Source organism: Pelodiscus sinensis, chromosome 27 (assembly GCF_049634645.1).
Source record: "Pelodiscus sinensis isolate JC-2024 chromosome 27, ASM4963464v1, whole genome shotgun sequence".
Taxonomy (NCBI): domain Eukaryota; kingdom Metazoa; phylum Chordata; order Testudines; family Trionychidae; genus Pelodiscus; species Pelodiscus sinensis.
In genome coordinates, this window is record NC_134737.1 from 6107115 (window position 1) to 6124437 (window position 17323).

The 17323-nt window shown below is 46.2% G+C and overlaps 2 protein-coding genes across 11 annotated transcripts in view; both read right to left on the reverse strand.

Moving 5' to 3' along the window:
• IKBKE (inhibitor of nuclear factor kappa B kinase subunit epsilon) overlaps window positions 1-7456 on the reverse strand; it is a 48709-nt gene extending 41253 nt beyond the window's left edge. For 2 of the 5 annotated variants that reach the window (XM_075910145.1, XM_075910148.1), the window contains exons 1-3: window positions 7302-7456; window positions 3197-3320; window positions 1066-1140 (exon numbers count right to left, since the gene is read on the reverse strand). The gene's annotated coding sequence lies outside the window, so the exon portion shown is untranslated. Of the gene's footprint in view, window positions 1-1065; window positions 1141-3196; window positions 7276-7301 lie in introns of those variants that run through there. The other 3 variants (XM_075910147.1, XM_075910142.1, XM_075910144.1) reach the window with 3 other exon arrangements.
• Window positions 7457-7563: 107 nt separating this feature from the next.
• Window positions 7564-17323, reverse strand: part of SRGAP2 (SLIT-ROBO Rho GTPase activating protein 2) — a 212361-nt gene continuing 202601 nt past the window's right edge. For 5 of the 6 annotated variants that reach the window (XM_075910141.1, XM_075910137.1, XM_075910135.1 and 2 more), the window contains one exon: window positions 7564-13646. In XM_075910141.1, the coding sequence (XP_075766256.1) occupies window positions 13263-13646 (384 nt within the window). In that variant the 3' untranslated portion in view covers window positions 7564-13262. The remainder of the gene's footprint in view (window positions 13647-17323) is intronic. The other variant, XM_075910140.1, reaches the window with a different exon arrangement.

The following is a 17323-nucleotide window of genomic DNA, read 5'->3' on the forward strand; positions in this document are numbered from 1 at the left end:
CCAAGAGCCAGGACTGTGCTCGAGCCCATCCCAGCAAATGGACAGTGAATCTCCATACTAGGGACACGAGCCCTCGTCCACCCGCTCTCAGCTCACCTCCAAGGCTGGGGTCCCCCCACACGCAGCTCTCCAGTTGGGGATCCCTGGTAACCTCTGCTGTAACAGTCAAAGGACACCGAAGGGAGAGAATCTCACAGAACTGAAGGTTACAACGCCCACCCCAGCTCAGGTACGTCTGCCGGGAGGTTGCTGCAGCTGGCTTTCAAGGAGCTCGTCTCAGCAGAGAGGCAGGGGGCTGCACTCCAGTACCTGCCCCTGTGACAGTGGTACCAGCCCACTGATTTCATGGGGCTGCTCCGAGGGGGAGCCATGTTAGTCTGTAACTTTAAAAGCAAGTAGTCGTGTGGCACCGATGAGACTAACATACACGTATAGAGTATCATGCACTCCCGTGGGCAAAACCCACTTCACCAGATGAGGAGACAAAGGCAGGGGTGGCAGGTAATGTAGGCAAGGGGAGGCATTGCCTTCCCAAAACTGCCTACGCTGCCCAGGAGAAGCTGGGCTGTTCAGGTCCCCAGAGGCAGGGAAGGCTAGGGCCCTCAGCTGGGGTTGGCAAGGCTTGGCTGGGGAGAGGGGAGGTTATTGAAGGGGCATGGTCTTAGGGGAAGGGGTGTGGCTTCCGGTGGAAGGGGCAGGGCTCCAGCTTGCTTTCCCCAGCTGGGTCTTCACCCACTGCCCATGCAATAAGGTGCTACGCCTACGGAAGTGTAGGGGGCTCATGACAGTGTAGGGGGGGGCCATGCTGAAAGGTCTGTATCTTCCCACGGTTCTGAGGGATCACACCCTTTTGCAGCTCAATAAAGAAACTCTTTCCACAGGGGGTCTGGAGCCTCCCCCACTTAGTCACCTCTTAGCTTTCCAGCTTGGCTCGTTCTCCCACCAGGCCTGTCACTTGCAACCTTTTCTAATTTAACAATGCATTTAACTTTTCCTTTCGAAACGTGAGATCACACTGTGCTTTGGGAGCGGAAAGGAACGGTTCCAACCCTGCAGATACCCCACCTGCGATAAATGATTTGATTAAAAGGTTTTAAGAGATTGCAGCCTCTGTGCCAACGTCCTCCGACAGCAGCAGCCCTAATGGGGAAAAAAACAAAAATCGTTGTTATTTGCGTCTCCGTTAGCTTGCTGCTTGCCACTAGAGGCTCAAAAAGGGCTCACGCCGGCAGCCACCTGAGCCCCCTGGAAATCAATGGCGACTAATTGAAGATTCACAAAAATGAAAGGGATGTTCAATCCAATCAGCCTGTTGATTTATTGACGAGGACTTGAACAGCGAGGAGCCTGATTTCGTTAAAAGCCCAGGCTTCCGCTGCCAAGATGAAACCTCTGGGGAATGCGGTCCCAGCTCTGTGTGCCTTGGAAGGCCAAGTATATCACAGGGGCTCTTCGACAGAGGGCAATGGAGGATTTGCAGGCAATGCTCTCTAACCTTTTCCATCCACGTGCGGAATAAATTTTATGTGCATCCAGGTGTGTGTGAAGGTGCACCACCAGTAGAAACAAAACCTAACTGTGGGCGCCCTGCTAATCTGCTGGGTAGCATTTGAATCTCTTGCAATGTGGGCCAGGGGCAGAGATTTTAGCACCAGCTTTATCCACCGCTGATGTTAGTGACAACACAGAGAAGGTCCGGAGAAGAACAACAAAAATGATTAAAGGCCTGAGAACATGACCTATGAAGGAAGGCTGAAAGAATTGGGCTTGTTTAGTTTGGAAAGGAGAAGACTGAGGGGACATGAGAGCAGTTATCAGGTACGTAAAAGGGTGTCACAAGGTGTGTGTGTGGGGGATTGTTCTCTTTGGTCTCTGAGGACAGGACAAGAAGCAATGGGCTTAAACTGCAGCAAGGGAGGTTTAGGTTGGACATTAGGAAAAACTTCCCGCCTGTCAGGGTGGTTAAACACTGGAATAAGCTGCCTAGGGAGGTTGTGGAATCTCCATCTCTGGAGAGATTTAAGAGCAGGTTAGACAGACACCTGTCAGGGATGACCTAGATGGTGCTTGGTCCTGATGTGAGGGCAGGGAACTGGACTTGACGACCTCTCGAGGTCCCTTCTAGTTCTACTGTTCTTTGATTCTATGCAAGGCAAAGAATAACCATTCCCCCTCATGGGCCCATACGGAAAAACACACCAAACAAACTGGAGGGAAAATGACATAAGCAGAGAGACAGTCAAGAGTCACCTTGGGAGTTACCTGTAACCATACTAAACCCATTTGCAAATGTGAGACTCTCAGTGTCCTAAGCAGCCTCCTGGGAAAGAGATAAAAATGGCTTGCCAGGGAGGTAGGTACATTCGCTGGTAATCCCTACAACATGTTTGCCATTCACATTTCTCCTGGGGCTGGTGTGTGGTGTCCATGAGTGAGGCTCTCATTGTACTCCGAGCCTTGAAGAAATGGCAACAAAGATTCCAAAAATCGGATCCTCCAGCGGCCAACATGACCCTACAGTACCTTTGGCATCTGACTCCGGCTGGTTGTGGCAACAGCAGTGCTCCATAGCCCTGTAGTACTAGATGCTATGGGTCTGCCCTATCCCAGCTGTATCCTGGAACAGCCCTTGTGGGATGGGCCCCACAGGACAACACAACTGTTGTACAGTCTGTGTGCCCTGGGAGAATTCTGCTGTCCACTGCCTACCATCTCGTTCCACCAGCCCAGTCCCTCCCTAGCACTGCTCTCCTGTCACCTCGCTCCTGGACGATTCTAATTTTTTACTGACCTGGCTGGGCTACAATAGCTAATGAGTAGAAGGGGTAGAAACCAGGCTCTGCCCTTTCTCCACCCAGTCGCTCATAGGAGGCGCAGTCACACTTATTCCTACACTCTGGGCCAACATTCAGGTGACTCCCACAGGAGCATGGAATGCTCCTACTTCCTTCTGTAGGCACACAGAACATTTAGGTCTTTCCACAGGCTGGCATAGGATATAGACCCGCTGTGGTTCTACTGGCTCAGCAAAAGCATGACAGAACCGTGAAGGGAAAGCAAGCTGATCAGATGACAGAGTCAAGATGAGAACATCCCTCAATTGAGTTCTCTCAAACCAGGCACTATTTTCCTTTCCACCTTGTACTCCTGAGACACAGTCAGCATTTCCAGCCATGTCAGAGAAGCCATTCCTTACCGTAAGAAGAGAGACACAAAGGAAGCAGACGTCCCAGGAGACACAAAGGAAGCAGACGTCCCAGGATACAATTATTGCTTTGTGGGTGTCCAGTCGGGTGTACGGGGATTCCATTCGGACTGACCTGTAAGGCAATGGAGAAAAATTCCCAGCTTCTCGAACCTCCTGCCCAGACACTGGCTGCATTAGAGAGAAGCATTATGGGATGGCAACACCAACTGAAGTACATGTAGAGGATCTTGCAGCGGTTCAGTTCCACCCTCCCCAGGCCCACCTCTAGTTTTAGGAGCTGATGGGAGTTCAGCACACGACTGTCCCTGGCTAGCTGTAACTAGCTAGCTGACAAACTAAACTACTTTGTGTCATGCTGAAACACTTAACACTCTCCCCACTGCACACCAAATCCTCTGGTAAATAATTATTTGGGACCTAACAAAAGAGGATGTTTCACCCATAATTACAAAAGCCAGATGGGGAGGAGGGAAGATGGGACCCTATCAAAACACTGAAAAAATAAGAAACTCCAACTCACTATCCACATGGCTAGCCTCCCTTCCCCAGAAAGCCCCCTTTCCATGGAAATGGCAGCAAAATTAAGCATTTTTTAATCAGCCCATGGCAGGAGGAGTTCATGCTCCATCAAATCCTGTTTGAAACCAGACAGGTGTGTCTAATCTAAACTGGATGGGAGCTACAAACACATGAGCAGCCTGGGTGTCCATTAACTAATAAAATTCCTCCCTGTGTTCGAGCTCAAGGGCAGCAGAGCTAGGAAACAGCCCCAATGGGAGGTGTGGCGGATGGATTTGAGATATCAAGGTTGGAAATGTGCCAGCTCACTGGAACCAAGACATCTTAGGAGTTGCGGAATCAGCTTTTTCCACGATGGGTTCGATACAGTGCGCTGTGCATGCTGTACTGCGTTAGGCACTCAGATTCTATGTTGCTCGGGCCCCTATGCAGAACTATTAAACTGGTGCCTCTATGCCAGATGACCTCCTGAGGGAAGGGGGCCATGACAATTTTGTAGAGACGTGATTTTATAATCTTCAGCAACACACCGACATATTATTTTAAAGCCACTTTAAAACTCAGGTCCCGTCGACTGACACAGTAAATTCAGAAACTGACCCTATGTACCTGGGGTTGGTAAATGCCTGTTAAATGGCTTCATTAGATAGGTTCCGTGTTCTGCTAATCACTCTGGCAGGCTGTGTCACTTTTAAGCTAACAAGTTCGTCTCTGGAGGAAGCAGAGCCATGGAACAGGGCTGGGAAGAGGTTGGGTGGGTGGACAGATCCAGTGGTGCCCCACATTTTCTTGTGTCCTACGTAACTGCATATTCTGCGTAGGGGGAAGGACGGCCCTGACGCTCATGATCAACCTCCAAAAACCTGTTTGAAGAGTCATACATTGTTCTCTAGGATGGGTGTTCTCAATCCCCATTCTACCATCATCCCCTTCTGACAACAACAGTTACAGAGAGTGGGGACCAAAGCCTGATCCTACCATCAAGTCCTTCAGCCATCAACGAGGATGGGGGAGGGAGGGGCAGAGCACAGGAGAGGCAACTTACTACCGGGTTCTCCCCTCACGAAGGAGGGGAGAGCTGGCTCAGTCTTTTAGAAATATCTGCTCTACACTTCCCTTTACAATTGTTCCCATTGGAATTGTGGCTCCAATGCTCCCAGCATCATCTGCAAGTGCACCTGAGGGAGAGACTCCTCGACGGAGGAAGAGCAAGGTCCTTTGCTTAGATTCTCTGAGTATAACACTACTTGTAGGGCCAGACAGTCAAGTCCATAGCACCCAACATCTGTGGCCAGATTTCCAGAAAAATTCAATTCCCCGTCAGGCAGTGAAATAAGGGTGAGATTTTCTCAAGTGCTCAGTGTCATAGCCCTGAGTGGTTATGTAAGTCTGACCAAGCACCCAAAGGCGCCAACATATTCAGCCATCTGAAAATATGTGGCCATTTATTTTTGGTGCCTACCCAGGAACCAAAAATCTTTTGGAAATCTGGCCCATGGGAACATTATGTGACAGCAAGAAACACTTTGCTATGTATCAGAGGGGTAGCCATGTTAGTCTGAATCTGCAGAAGCAACAACGAGTCCTGTGGCATCTTATAGACTAATAGATTTACTGGAGCATAAGCTTTCGTGGGCAAAGACCCACTTCGTCAGATGCATGTAGTGGAAATTCCAGAGGCAGGTATCACATTTTGCTGTGAGACAGTCCCTTGATAAATCAATTGCAACTGGGATTTTGAACCCGCGAAGCTCAGATTTTTTCCCCCTTTTTAAAGGATGCAGCGTTGAATTTGAGGTTGTGTACATCGAAAACCAGATACGGCTCTATAGGTCCATACTACAGCGGCAGAACAGGAAACAGGAATCGAGATTTGGCTCCTAGCAGTACACTCAAGCCTCTTGAAAATGTACACAAGTGCCTAAACTTTGCAAAGCTGAGTGCCACTGGCATCGAGCCTGAAGGTCACACATCGTTTGCATCTTCATTTGCATTTTTGGATCAAAATTATTCTGCCCTGCAATATTTGCCTCTCGTTGGGAGATGAACAGGAACATCCGCCAGCAATCTGAAGGACACATCCTGGTTCCATTAAAATCCGGGAGATCAGAATTTGGTGGTTAATCAGCTTCGCTCTATCACGTATCAATAAAAAGGCACCACATGCACTGCAGACCAGCAGCAGTCAGTAACCACCATCCCGTATGGCACACCTCAAACCAGCAGGCCCTACACACACGTAGCATGGGAGATCTTATAGGCAGAATTCAATGCCACTGAGTCTGCTCTGAGGGGTGCTATGAAGACAGACAGTAGAAATAACAGACAGTAGAAATAACATTCCTGCCACCCCATCCTGCCCTGCAGTAACCTCTCCAAGTGTTCGCTCTCCTGTCCGTTCCTGTAGAGCGATTACACTGACAGCAACATCACTGCAGGCTTCTTGTGGCACAAAGCATAATCCGCAGACATGCACAAAGCATTCCCAACCCTCCTTGACAGTTTCCTCTTCCACAGCCACCTCCCTCATGCAGACAGACATCTCAGTTCCTTCACAGCTGGCTGGACTAGGGACTGAGTCACAGCTGTGCACCGAAGACTGATGCCTACAGTCAGTGGCCTGCCAAGCACAGATTTATTGCTTTGCCCATGTTTGAAATGTGGTGTTCTCTCAGCTTGCAGTGGTCTAGAGATCAGCAGACTCTCTAGTCCCTCAAGACATTGTATTATGGCGATATACCCTCTCATAGAACTGAAAGGGACCTTGAGAAGTCATTTGAGTCCAGTCCCCTGCCCTCACAGCAGGACCAAGTACCATCCCTGACAGATTTGCCCCAGATCCCTAAATAACTCCCTCAAGGATTGAACTCACAACCCTGGGTTTAGCAGGCCAATGCTCAAACCACTGAGCAGCAACGGGAGACAGAGGCTAGTGAGTGGGCTGCACAAGCAAGTGGGCAGCAAGATTGTCCTAACCAAGACAGTCTCCCAGGATAGGCTAGTTTTGCTAACAGCGCCTGCGCACCGATGATCTGCGGAGTGTGCCGATTGAACCATAGCAGCGCTTTGACTGTTTACTCCCTCTGCATCCAATCAAGGCTGTGTGCAATTGGCACACGCCTTGCTTCATGCATGTGTCACTTGAGTAACACGGGTAGGAAAAAAATACACGGACAGAAACCGGCAACCCTGCCTTTGGACAATGGTGAAGAAAATGTCTCCGGAACTGCACACTGAACGCTAATGGGCCACACATGGTCCTCAAGTAGCAGGTTGCCCACCACCTGTTAAACAGTAATTCATGCTCCACTCGACATGCATGGAGGGAGGATTGGACAAGGACAGGTTTATTGTGTGAGCATCGTAGTATGGATGTAAGGAGAAAAGGCCGTAGGCTGCATTTTCTTATGTTTCCAGCTGCATGTGTGAGGCCGTGAGATCCAATGGCAAGAGCACTGAAATGGGAGCAACTATTTGGGGCTTTACAACCATTCCTTAGAGCAAGTCATTCCACCTGCCTGTGCTTCGTCTTTCCCCCCCCCCCTCGAAAGTATGGAAGCTGCTGCTTACTCACCCTGATGTGGCCCTTTGTGAGCTGTGGATGGGAAGAACTCCCACGGAAGCCTTGTCAACTGTCTTCAGCAACTTCATCTTGCTAGGCATCTTGTCAATTAATTTTGAATCCAACGAAAATTTGAAATTGTCCAAAAGGCTGTACAGCACTCCCAGCCAACCTCACCCACCTCCCACTCCTCCTTGCCGGTCCAGACAACAGCATCTCTTTTTCGCTCTCATACCCCTCCCCCCCATAATTTATTGTTGTCCATAGGTCAGCATTTGCACCATACCCAAAACATTTATTTCTCAAACTATTGCTAATGACAGATACATTGTTTCTTCCGGTACGGCTTTACCAATTCCAACACATGTACTTCTCTAATACTGTACAATACTGTACCAAAAGAAAAAAGATGTACCTCCATATTGTACATAGTTGTATATACAAAGTACAATTTTACACAGTTTTTTTTTAAAGTAAATATGTACACCATATATATATAGCGGTGTAGAAGACATGAAACAGTGGAAACGTCTTTAACAAGAACATTTCATCCCAACCCATTAAACAGCGGCTGTTAATAAAAACAAAGAACAATGCACTGTACGAAACCTAACCCATCTTTGTGGGATTAGGGTTAAAAAAAAGATTGCTAGACTCTGCAATCAACTTTTCTCACATACAGTAGAATCAAGACAGCACTGCTATAGTTTCAATTTCTCAGGGCCAGTTTCATCAGTTCCCCTATTTTGGCTACATTGCTCATAGCTGGTTTTTTAAAAAGAACCTGTTGCTTACAAGTATTGCTCCAGCAGTTTGGCACACTCCACACCCACTTCCATGTAGGCAGATTAGAGCACCCTGCCTCTAGAGAAAGGCTGGTGAAATCCACTTATTACTGTGCTGCTAAAACAAAGGGTCCGTCTTATTTCCATTGCAAACCACTCAATGTTTACCCTGAATTGAGACGTGGCCTGTTAAGTATTTGCACAGAAGAGGAGAGACTTCCTCTTGTAGATCCATTTTTGGAAAAACTGGAAATCCATTTGCTCTGAACCAGGTTATTTCAGTTAAAGCGTGAGATGTTCTACAGTTTCCAGTTTTTTCAAACCGCTGGTTTGGCTCCCCCTGGATAAGCAGAAATGCAATCAGAGATTGAAGCTTAGAAAAAGCCATCCATCCCCTTTTTGGCATTTCTAGGTGAACAGGCTGAGGTGAAGGTTTGAAAGCAGCTAATGCACATCCAGTTGTTTGTGCATTATACAGCAGACTGATTATAATGGCTCCTTCTGCTTTTGCGTGGGCACAAGAGGGTAGTCAAGTATAATTTCTCAGTACAGGCGTTTCCACATAGAAAGATGACAGGAGGTGGAGGGGGAAATACCTTTGAAGGTGATCTATCAAGCTGCAACCAAAGCGGAGTTGCTAGTGCTTACTGCCTTCTCTCACCCAGAGGCAGTAAGCATGCAGCACTGAATGAACTTTATTTCTAACTTTTTTTAAAATCATCTTGCTGATTGCACTAGACCCTCCCAGAAGTTACCCGCCTCCTGGTAACCAATGCTACATTTGTGGGATGTCCAGCCAACATCAGATTTCACAGAAAGGGTTACAATCGGTTTTGAACATTAATAGTTTCTATTCTGAATGCTCCCCGCTGCCTGTTTCGGGGTTATTTTCATTGGGCATAACAGTTTTCCTGGCTGGTGGCATACGGCCTAAGGAGCACATCCTTGTTGTTTTGGAGCGAATCCTTATGGCAGGGGTGGCCAACCTGTGGTTCAGAAGCCACATATGGCTCTTCAACCCTGAAAGTGAGGCTCGTGAAGCCTCCCCTGCAGAAGCTACCCCATGCACCCTTACAAACGGCACCCTGTGGCTCACTGGGTGTAAGGGAGCCATCCGGCAAAACAAAATGGCAGCAGCAAGATGGTGGCAGCCAGCAGAAGCCTGATGTGACTAAAAAGCCTAACCCGTAGTTTTAAAAAGGGGCAGCATCTTTTTATTTTTTTGCTCAACAACTCTGGCTGGTGGGGAGCTTCCCTCCCCCACCCCCAACAATTGTGGTGCGGCTCTTTGCATTTTTTCCCACTGCTGTTTTGGCTCTCTTCAAAGCTCAATCCTACAAAGCCTTGAGTGCACAAGAGCCCAACCCAACAAATAAGCACCTCCTCAACTTCAAAGAGACTCAGCACATGCTTACAGTTAAGCACTTGCACAGTGACTGGCTGGACTGGGGCCAGAGTGCCCAGTATGCACCCAGATCTATTGAACTAACTGTCTGAATAGGTATTTACCCATCCCTAGCTGCTTTACTAGAACATGCCACTGCCTGGGGTAATAGCCTGTCTTTAAAAGCTACAATGTATGTGTCATTAATTGACAGAGCCAAATCAATCTATCAGGTAGATACCTATATACAGAATTTGCCAAGTGCTTGCTATAGGGAAGCATATGAAAAATGCAAGAGTGCTCTCTCGAAGATACTCCCTACGTCCCAAAGCCCTCTCCATGCTCAACCCAGTGTTGAAGTTCTGACCAACACATAAAACAGAGTTAAGACTAAAACTCTACTTATAACCTTATCCTTTTCCCATATTGCAGAGCGCTCCCTGATGTGGTCCATGTATCTTCATGATAAAGATTTGCAATAGCCAAGGTACAACAAGATGGGAAGGTGTAGGGATAGAATTTCCTGCCTAGGGATAGAATTTCCTGCCTGACCTCTTAAGTGCTATGATTTTCCAAGTTTCAGAACATTGTCATTTGAACACAGAACTGTGCAAGCACACTGACGTTGAAAGAGAACATATGAGGTATTCTTCACAGGAAGCCCAAAGACTCTCTCCTTTCAAACAGGCATTAAAATAGAGACAGAACAATTTTTGCACCATCACAGTGTACTGTAATTATCTAATGGTGTTCCTTGCAGGCCAACATCCAGTACAGAGAAAGTGAAATCTTTTTGGTCATGTTTCATTGTGACAGACTAATTTGAGAGCTCATAAATTAGGAGCCTTTGGATTACCATAAAGAAACAGAAATTTAGCCATCATTAAAGCACATTGCCTAACTCCCAACTGGGGATGGGACACATACAAGGTTAATGCTGCAGAAACTATTCACCAATCACCTAAAACTGCATTTTATTTTAAAGGTTTTGCTTTGGATTATTTTAATCCATCATTTGAGAAGTGACAGACTTGCGTTCTTACAGAGTATTACCAAGCAGACAGACATTATTCCAGTTATCAATGCTTCTTTTCTTTAAAAAGATAAACCTTTCATGTGACACTGACACCCCCCCACCCCCCACCCCCCACACAACTGTATCTGTCTGGAGGAGCTAACATTTCTTCTGAATATGAAGTAACAGATAGACCTCCCCACCCAACATAGTGTTCTATTTATCCATATCATGTTGATCTCTTCAGTAGAATGCCCAGTGGACATGCACTGAGCACAGTCTTTTCCAGTTCTCCCTCTCCCAACAAATGGTAACAACACTTTATTGCAAACTATCGCCCTGCTCCAGAGTACACAGCAAGAGGCAAACAAGCCACAAAGTGGGTTTTTTAAAAATGTGCTTCCTGCCAGCTACAGAGGTCCAGAAAACATGGAAGAGAAAAAAAGATGCGCTTCGGACTGCCACGTTGCTAGGTGTATGTTTTCAGTGCAAATCACAGCACACTCTGAAATTCCAGTTCATTTGCACAGGATATTTTTTAAATCACTGTAAGTTCTTATTTCTCTTGTCAGTAGGATCTTTTGTGAATCCTGAAGCCAGACGATCTTGTCCCAAGATGCCCTGTATGGCTGGATGTTGTCCCTTGGTAACATAAAATGCAAAGCATGAGATTTTAAAAAAAAGAAAAAAGGCATTGCAAACAATGAGTCAAAGTAAATTTATGAAGAGCCCCTGTCCTGTTCATTTCCTGTGTAGCGACATGCATTCCCTGTGGCCAGTCATGATTCCCCCAAAAGCTTTGCCTGAGTGAAAAATAAACCACTAGTTGCTGTTTAAAATTATTAGTTTCCAAAAAGATTGAGATTCCTTGGTGTACGGAGTCCATTTGACCCTGCGAACAAAGGAGGTGGTCACGCATTCGAGTTTCATTCTCTTTGATCTGGACAGGTTAAAATCTGACAGAAGTAACACAAACAGTGCAGTGTTTCCAAAAGATAAGGGCTGTTAAATGTTAATTAAGAAAAACAATTAAAATGGTCCCAACTAATCTTTTCCAGGGGTTTCTCTCTCTCTCCTGTAGTCCATGAACGCCTCACATCTCTATAATCTAGGACACAGAGAACATCAGTCCTTATTAGATGAGCAGGAATACAAAAAAAATCTTCTTTTTCAAAGAGATTAAAAACAGTGTCCATCCAAGTAACCTCTTTTAAAAGGAATTACAAGTGGATGCTTAAGGCCAACCTAGAGATGAAAATGCAAGTTTAAAAAAAAAAAAGTCACACACTGCTAAACAACAGAGTGAAAGTGATTTAAGCCTACAGAATGAAACTCGAACAGGGTGGGGAAAGTATCACCTTAATTACGTTGTACTTGCTTGAGTAAGAACATGAGACCATAAACTGTAGGACTATTCCTACTCAAGCAATACTTGGGCATGATGGGCTAGGTAAGGATGGAAAGCCACTTGCAAGACCCCTCGGTCTGGTGGGGCTGTAAAATTCATCACCTTAACACAACATGTGCCTTTTTGCTCTTAAAAAAATTAAATATATGGCAGCATTCTGGAAAATGTATTCCCATGAAAATCCAGAAGAGTCAACACAGCCTGCTAATAGCTGAAGCAGTCACAGTCCATCTTACACATATGTTCTAAGAAGTCACTCAATTGTCTGCAAAGTCTTTGGAGACATGATGATTTATCACAGAAATGTGTATTTCAGCAATTTATGAGCTGGACACTATACTGCCAATCTCCTATAGAGGATGTTCTCACCATTCTCCTTATGTCAGAGTTCCCACAATAATTCATAGTGGTCAGAGCCTTTGCTAATCAGAAACAGGGCCAAAATGTGAACACTTAAGATTTAGAGATGTTCAGAACTGGGGTTTCAGTACGAACCCACTAATAATCTTATAATCACATTAGGAAATGCCACTCCTGTGAGAGCATAGCAGCCGGCGTTCAGAAGGTAACTCATTTTTACCTTCTACTTCCCAAGTTCCCACTGAAGAGCACACAATTGCATTAACGCCCTGAAAGTTTGATTTAAAAAAAAGAACAAAGCCGCTTTTAAACCTGGGAGCACCAAAACAAAACCACTGCAGAGCGGCTATCATCAGCAACTCTATCTTCTCTCCCTCCTCCTACTCAGAAATAGGTTTGTTGTATTTCAAACTGCACCAACGCACAACATGTCACTTGTGTTCCAGAGCTGAGTATGTGTCATGACAAGTTTCAACCAAAGGTACAGCCTGACGTGGAGAAGAGCGAAAGCTACTGAAAAAAGAAAGGCTGTAATGGATAAGACAGACCCTCAACAGCAGCAGCACCAGCACCAGCAGGCAATGTAATAATGCGCAAGAAAAAGGCATGTCCAAGCGCCACAACCAGTGGTACCAAAACATGCAGGACACTAAAATCTATTGTATTGATTCCCTGTGGCAATTGAAACACGGACTATATAAGTCATTAAACCAGTATCCAGGCATCAACCAGAAACGGAGAACCAATTCATCAGTTCTTTGCGTTGGCCTCACTACTTTCACCGTGACCTGATGTTTGATTTCCTGTCGGTATTTCAAAAGCCGGGTGTGCTTACATGGGGTGCGTGTTGTGAGGCTTTAGCGCCAATGTCTTCTCTCCCATGGAGCGTGCCTGGCAGTAACCGCTTGCAAACTAACCTTCAGCCAAAGTCCGAAACTGGTTAAATAGGAATTTGCATGTGTCTTTAACATAGGCCCCTCATTTGAGGCAATAAAATTATATCCCCAGTAGGACTTCTAGTTCAGACAGTACAAGACTTGTCAGTAGGCTGTTGAGATGCAGAAGAAGCAACACCAGGGCTTGTGGCATTTGTTTTGGGGAAAACTGCTGGCTTCGGCCTCGTTGCTGGCGGTTTAAGTGGGGCAGCCATTTTGACGGACTTCACTGGCCTGAAGGCGCACGGGATATCCCCTGCGGTGCTGGCGCTCCGTTGGAATGCTGGTTCAGAGTCCTTGAGAATCTGAGTATGCAGAGGGCTGGAAGGTTCTGAGGTGGGTGCCACCACCGGGGAGGTTTTCAAAGGCTCCAGGGTGTCAAGGACAACATCTGGCGTTTGCTTTACGCTGCTTTGCCTTTCCAGCTCCCGCAGTTCATTCAACGCAGTGTTCATGGTCGCTTCAATGTCCTGCAAAAATTTAAGAGACAAACGATGGCAGGGGCTAGATACATGTGAACAAGCACACATTTCTCCACGATCAACTTCAGCGATCTGGCATTTCCCTTCAACACCAGGGGTCAGCAAATCATTGGCAGCTAAGGGGAATAGGAGTTTAATTACTATAAAGCTGTTTGTTTAGCTGTATAGTTAAAAATCAGTTAATGCTATAACCTTAACCAACTGCAGCAAGCAAACTAATCAAGAACAAATTTTGAAGGCTACTTTGGGCTTTACCATTCCTGAATTCTATTATGTTTTCACCAAGACATCAAAGGAATAAATGTGCCCCTCGGCTGCACTAGAGTGAGGAAAAAGAGGAAGTTACTCATCTGTGCAGCAACTAAATGTTCTTCGAGATGAGTGTCCCCCATGGGTGCTCCATTTCTGGTCAAGGAGCATCCCAGCACTTTTGATTAGAGATTTTACAGCAGTGTTCCCCTTTTCCCCCAGGCCATGCACACGCAGGGTGTACCCCCTCAAAGTGTCATTGGTTGAATAGCATGTGCATGGCTCAGGGCTCCTAAGTTCCTTCTCTACAACAAAAGGAGATACTGTCCAAAGTAGAGGGGAGGAGGATGGGTAGAGGAACACCCACAGGGATACTAATTTTGAAGAACTGTGCAGTAACTGGCGGTGAGCAACCTCCTCTTCTCGTTCAAGGGGTGTCCCTGTGGGTGCTCCCCTTCTGCTGACTGTGAAGCCATGTCTCTTACGATGATTAGCACTTCAGATAAGGCAAAAAGGCTGTGGACAAGACTGCCATGGCCATGCTAGTGTCCGCTGCTGGCCCTTGTAAAAGTGCATAATGCTTAGTGAATCTGAGGGATGAATGCCAGGCCTTGCAAATGTCCAATATGGCTACACTGCGTAGGAAGACAGTGGAGATGGAAACAGTATGCAGCACGTGTGCAGTGTGCCCTGATAGCTGGAGGAGGCTGGACTTGTTTCCATTGCTAGCATAATCATACGCAATTGGCGAGTCTCTGGGAAGAGATGGCGTTGGCCTCTGTGATCTCTGCATGGTGAAGACGAATAATTAGGCTAGGTGTGCATCTGAAAGGCTGAGTTTTGTTCAGGTAGAATGACAGGGTTCTTTGTACGTTTAAAGTATACACGGTTGCTTCCAATGCATATGTGGTTTGGGGAAAAAATATTGCTAAGTGGAGGAGTTTTTTGAGATGAAAGTTTCTTTAGGGGAGGAATTTGGGTTGAATGCAGAGCATGACTGCCTCTAAAGCAGTGTAAGAAGGGTCAACCAAGAAGGCTTCGAGTTCACCTACCCTTCTGGTGGAAGGAATAGCTGCTAGGAAAGTGGTTTTCATGGACAGGTGGAGATAATAGGTTTGTGTGTGTGAGGGTGCTGAGTACAAGGTGTAGATCCCTGGGGTGGGATGATACTTTTACAGATGTTCCTGAATCTTTTAGTGATCGTGTGGACCAGGTCTGCGGTGTTGTCAATCTTGTCGTGGAAAATAATTATAGCAGGCATATGGATCTGATGGAGCTAATAGAAAAATTACAGTTCTAGTAGGTAATCTAGAATAGCAGGAAAAGGAGAGCAAGTCGGAAACATGTGCTTCCTTGTGCACCAGGTTGTGAACCTCTTGCATTTGTGTAGTTAAGTTTTGTGGGTGCTCAGTGTCCTGCTGTGTAAGAGGACTGCCCTGAGCATTCTAACTCCACATGAGAACACCACTGAGTAGCTGCACCCATAGGTGAAGGTGGTCTAGGTTGGGATGAAGCATTTGGCCCCTTTATTGAGAGTGTGAATGGGGAAAGGATAGCAGGAGGACCAGAAGTTTGATGGACATGCGCGTCAGGAATGGGTACCAGAGTTTTCTGAGCCATGAAGGCGCTATGAGGATTATATTGGCTCTGTCATCTTCATCTTCTGCGTTACCCTGATCAGCAAGGCTATCGGGGAGGAAAGCATGTGGGAGGGATCCAGTCCATGGGAACAGAAAAGCATCTCTGTGGGAATTGGTCCCCAGTCCCGCCCCAGAACAAAAATCAGGGCATTTTTTTGTTCGTTGATGTCGCAAATAGTATAATTGGGGCTAGCCCAGTGTTCGGAAGATTGTGTATAAGACTGTATAGTCTATTTCCCACTCATGTAAGAGAAGGAAAAAGTCATATGAGTTAATCTGCAGCAGGGTGTGTGCGCCAGGTAGGTACAAGGCAGATATGTGGATGTCATGTTGTATGCACCAGTTCCAGGGCCTAACTGATTCTGTGCATATGGAGTGGGACCACGCCTCTCCTTCTCTGTCGAGATACAACGTGCATGCTGTGGTGTGGGTCAGAATCCTGATCTTGTGACCTCTGATATGGGGGAGCAAATGGAGGCAGCCATTGCATACTTCACCTTGAGTTTTAAGTTGATTTATGGGAAGTGAGGTTGTGGTAGTAGACCAAAGACTGTGGCATGTTCCATGTGAGCTTCCCATCCCAGAACACTGTAGGTTTTAACCGAGAGGTAGAAAGACCTTCACGAGACCAATACTAAATGTTATGTCAGTAGGTTTTAGTCTCAGCTACAGAGACCTGCAAGTCTGCTAAGACCCCAGTTTTGGATTGGAGTCCACTATCTATGAACAGAATTCATGGGAGAGCAGAATGATTTTGCCTTTCCATCACAGTTTGGCTACAGCTTTTTAGCTCCCTTGGAAGCGGTGTTCGGCACAGAGGAGCAGTAATCAGTCAAGGAGCGGCAAAGGGAACCAGAGATAGTAACCTGACACCAGTAACCATATTCCAAGACCAAACCGGTTTTTAGACATACGCAATAGGAGAGAGGTGTAGAAGTGTACAATGATTATTAGCGTCTCAGTAGACATGCGAGTTGGCATGAAAGGGAGCACTCCCTCAATGCAACCGATTTTTTAAAACTTTTGTTTCCGCTAATAAAACAAAACATTACCAGACTTCATATTCTGGCAAGAAGAGGAGACTCAAGAGAAAAACGAAATGAGAGTTTAATCGAAAGACTAAAATTGATTTGTATCAACCAAACCTCAGAAGACAAAATGTCAAGATGAGACCTTTACATTACTATCTCAGAGAAGAAAGCCTGCAAAAGACACTGCAAGGGCAAAATATAGTGCCCCTTCAAAGAAACAGGATGAAACGGATATTCATTGGATTCTGGGCAAAAGGCCCGTGTTTACAGTACAATAACCCAATATCAAGTATAAAATATCTGCCACCACTGACTTGCCTGTAAAAAGGTGTTTTATTCATTTGCACCTACCCACTCCTTTTGGGGTGCTTTTGAAATCGTGTCACTTTTTGTTCTAGAAGGCTGTAGAAACTGGCCTTATGGATGCCGGAATTGACTTTGTAATCTGAGAGCCAAGTGTTCCTTAGATTTAGATAGATCATCACACACTGAAAACAGCTGGCAAGGGCGAGTATGCCTATGTAAACACATTGGAAGTTTGGAATGGAGGATAAGGGGAGACCCTTCAGCGATGAGAAGGAAGTCTGCCAGAGCATGCAATACTTATCCATTTATCTGCATCCACAGCTCGCTCTCTCTCCTTGCCATCTAGGTTTTACTTCAAGCGTCTAGATGTTTTAGATCTGCTGTGTCAGGTGTTCTGACACTGGCCAGTTCAAGCTGAGACTTCACTGATGATGCCTGA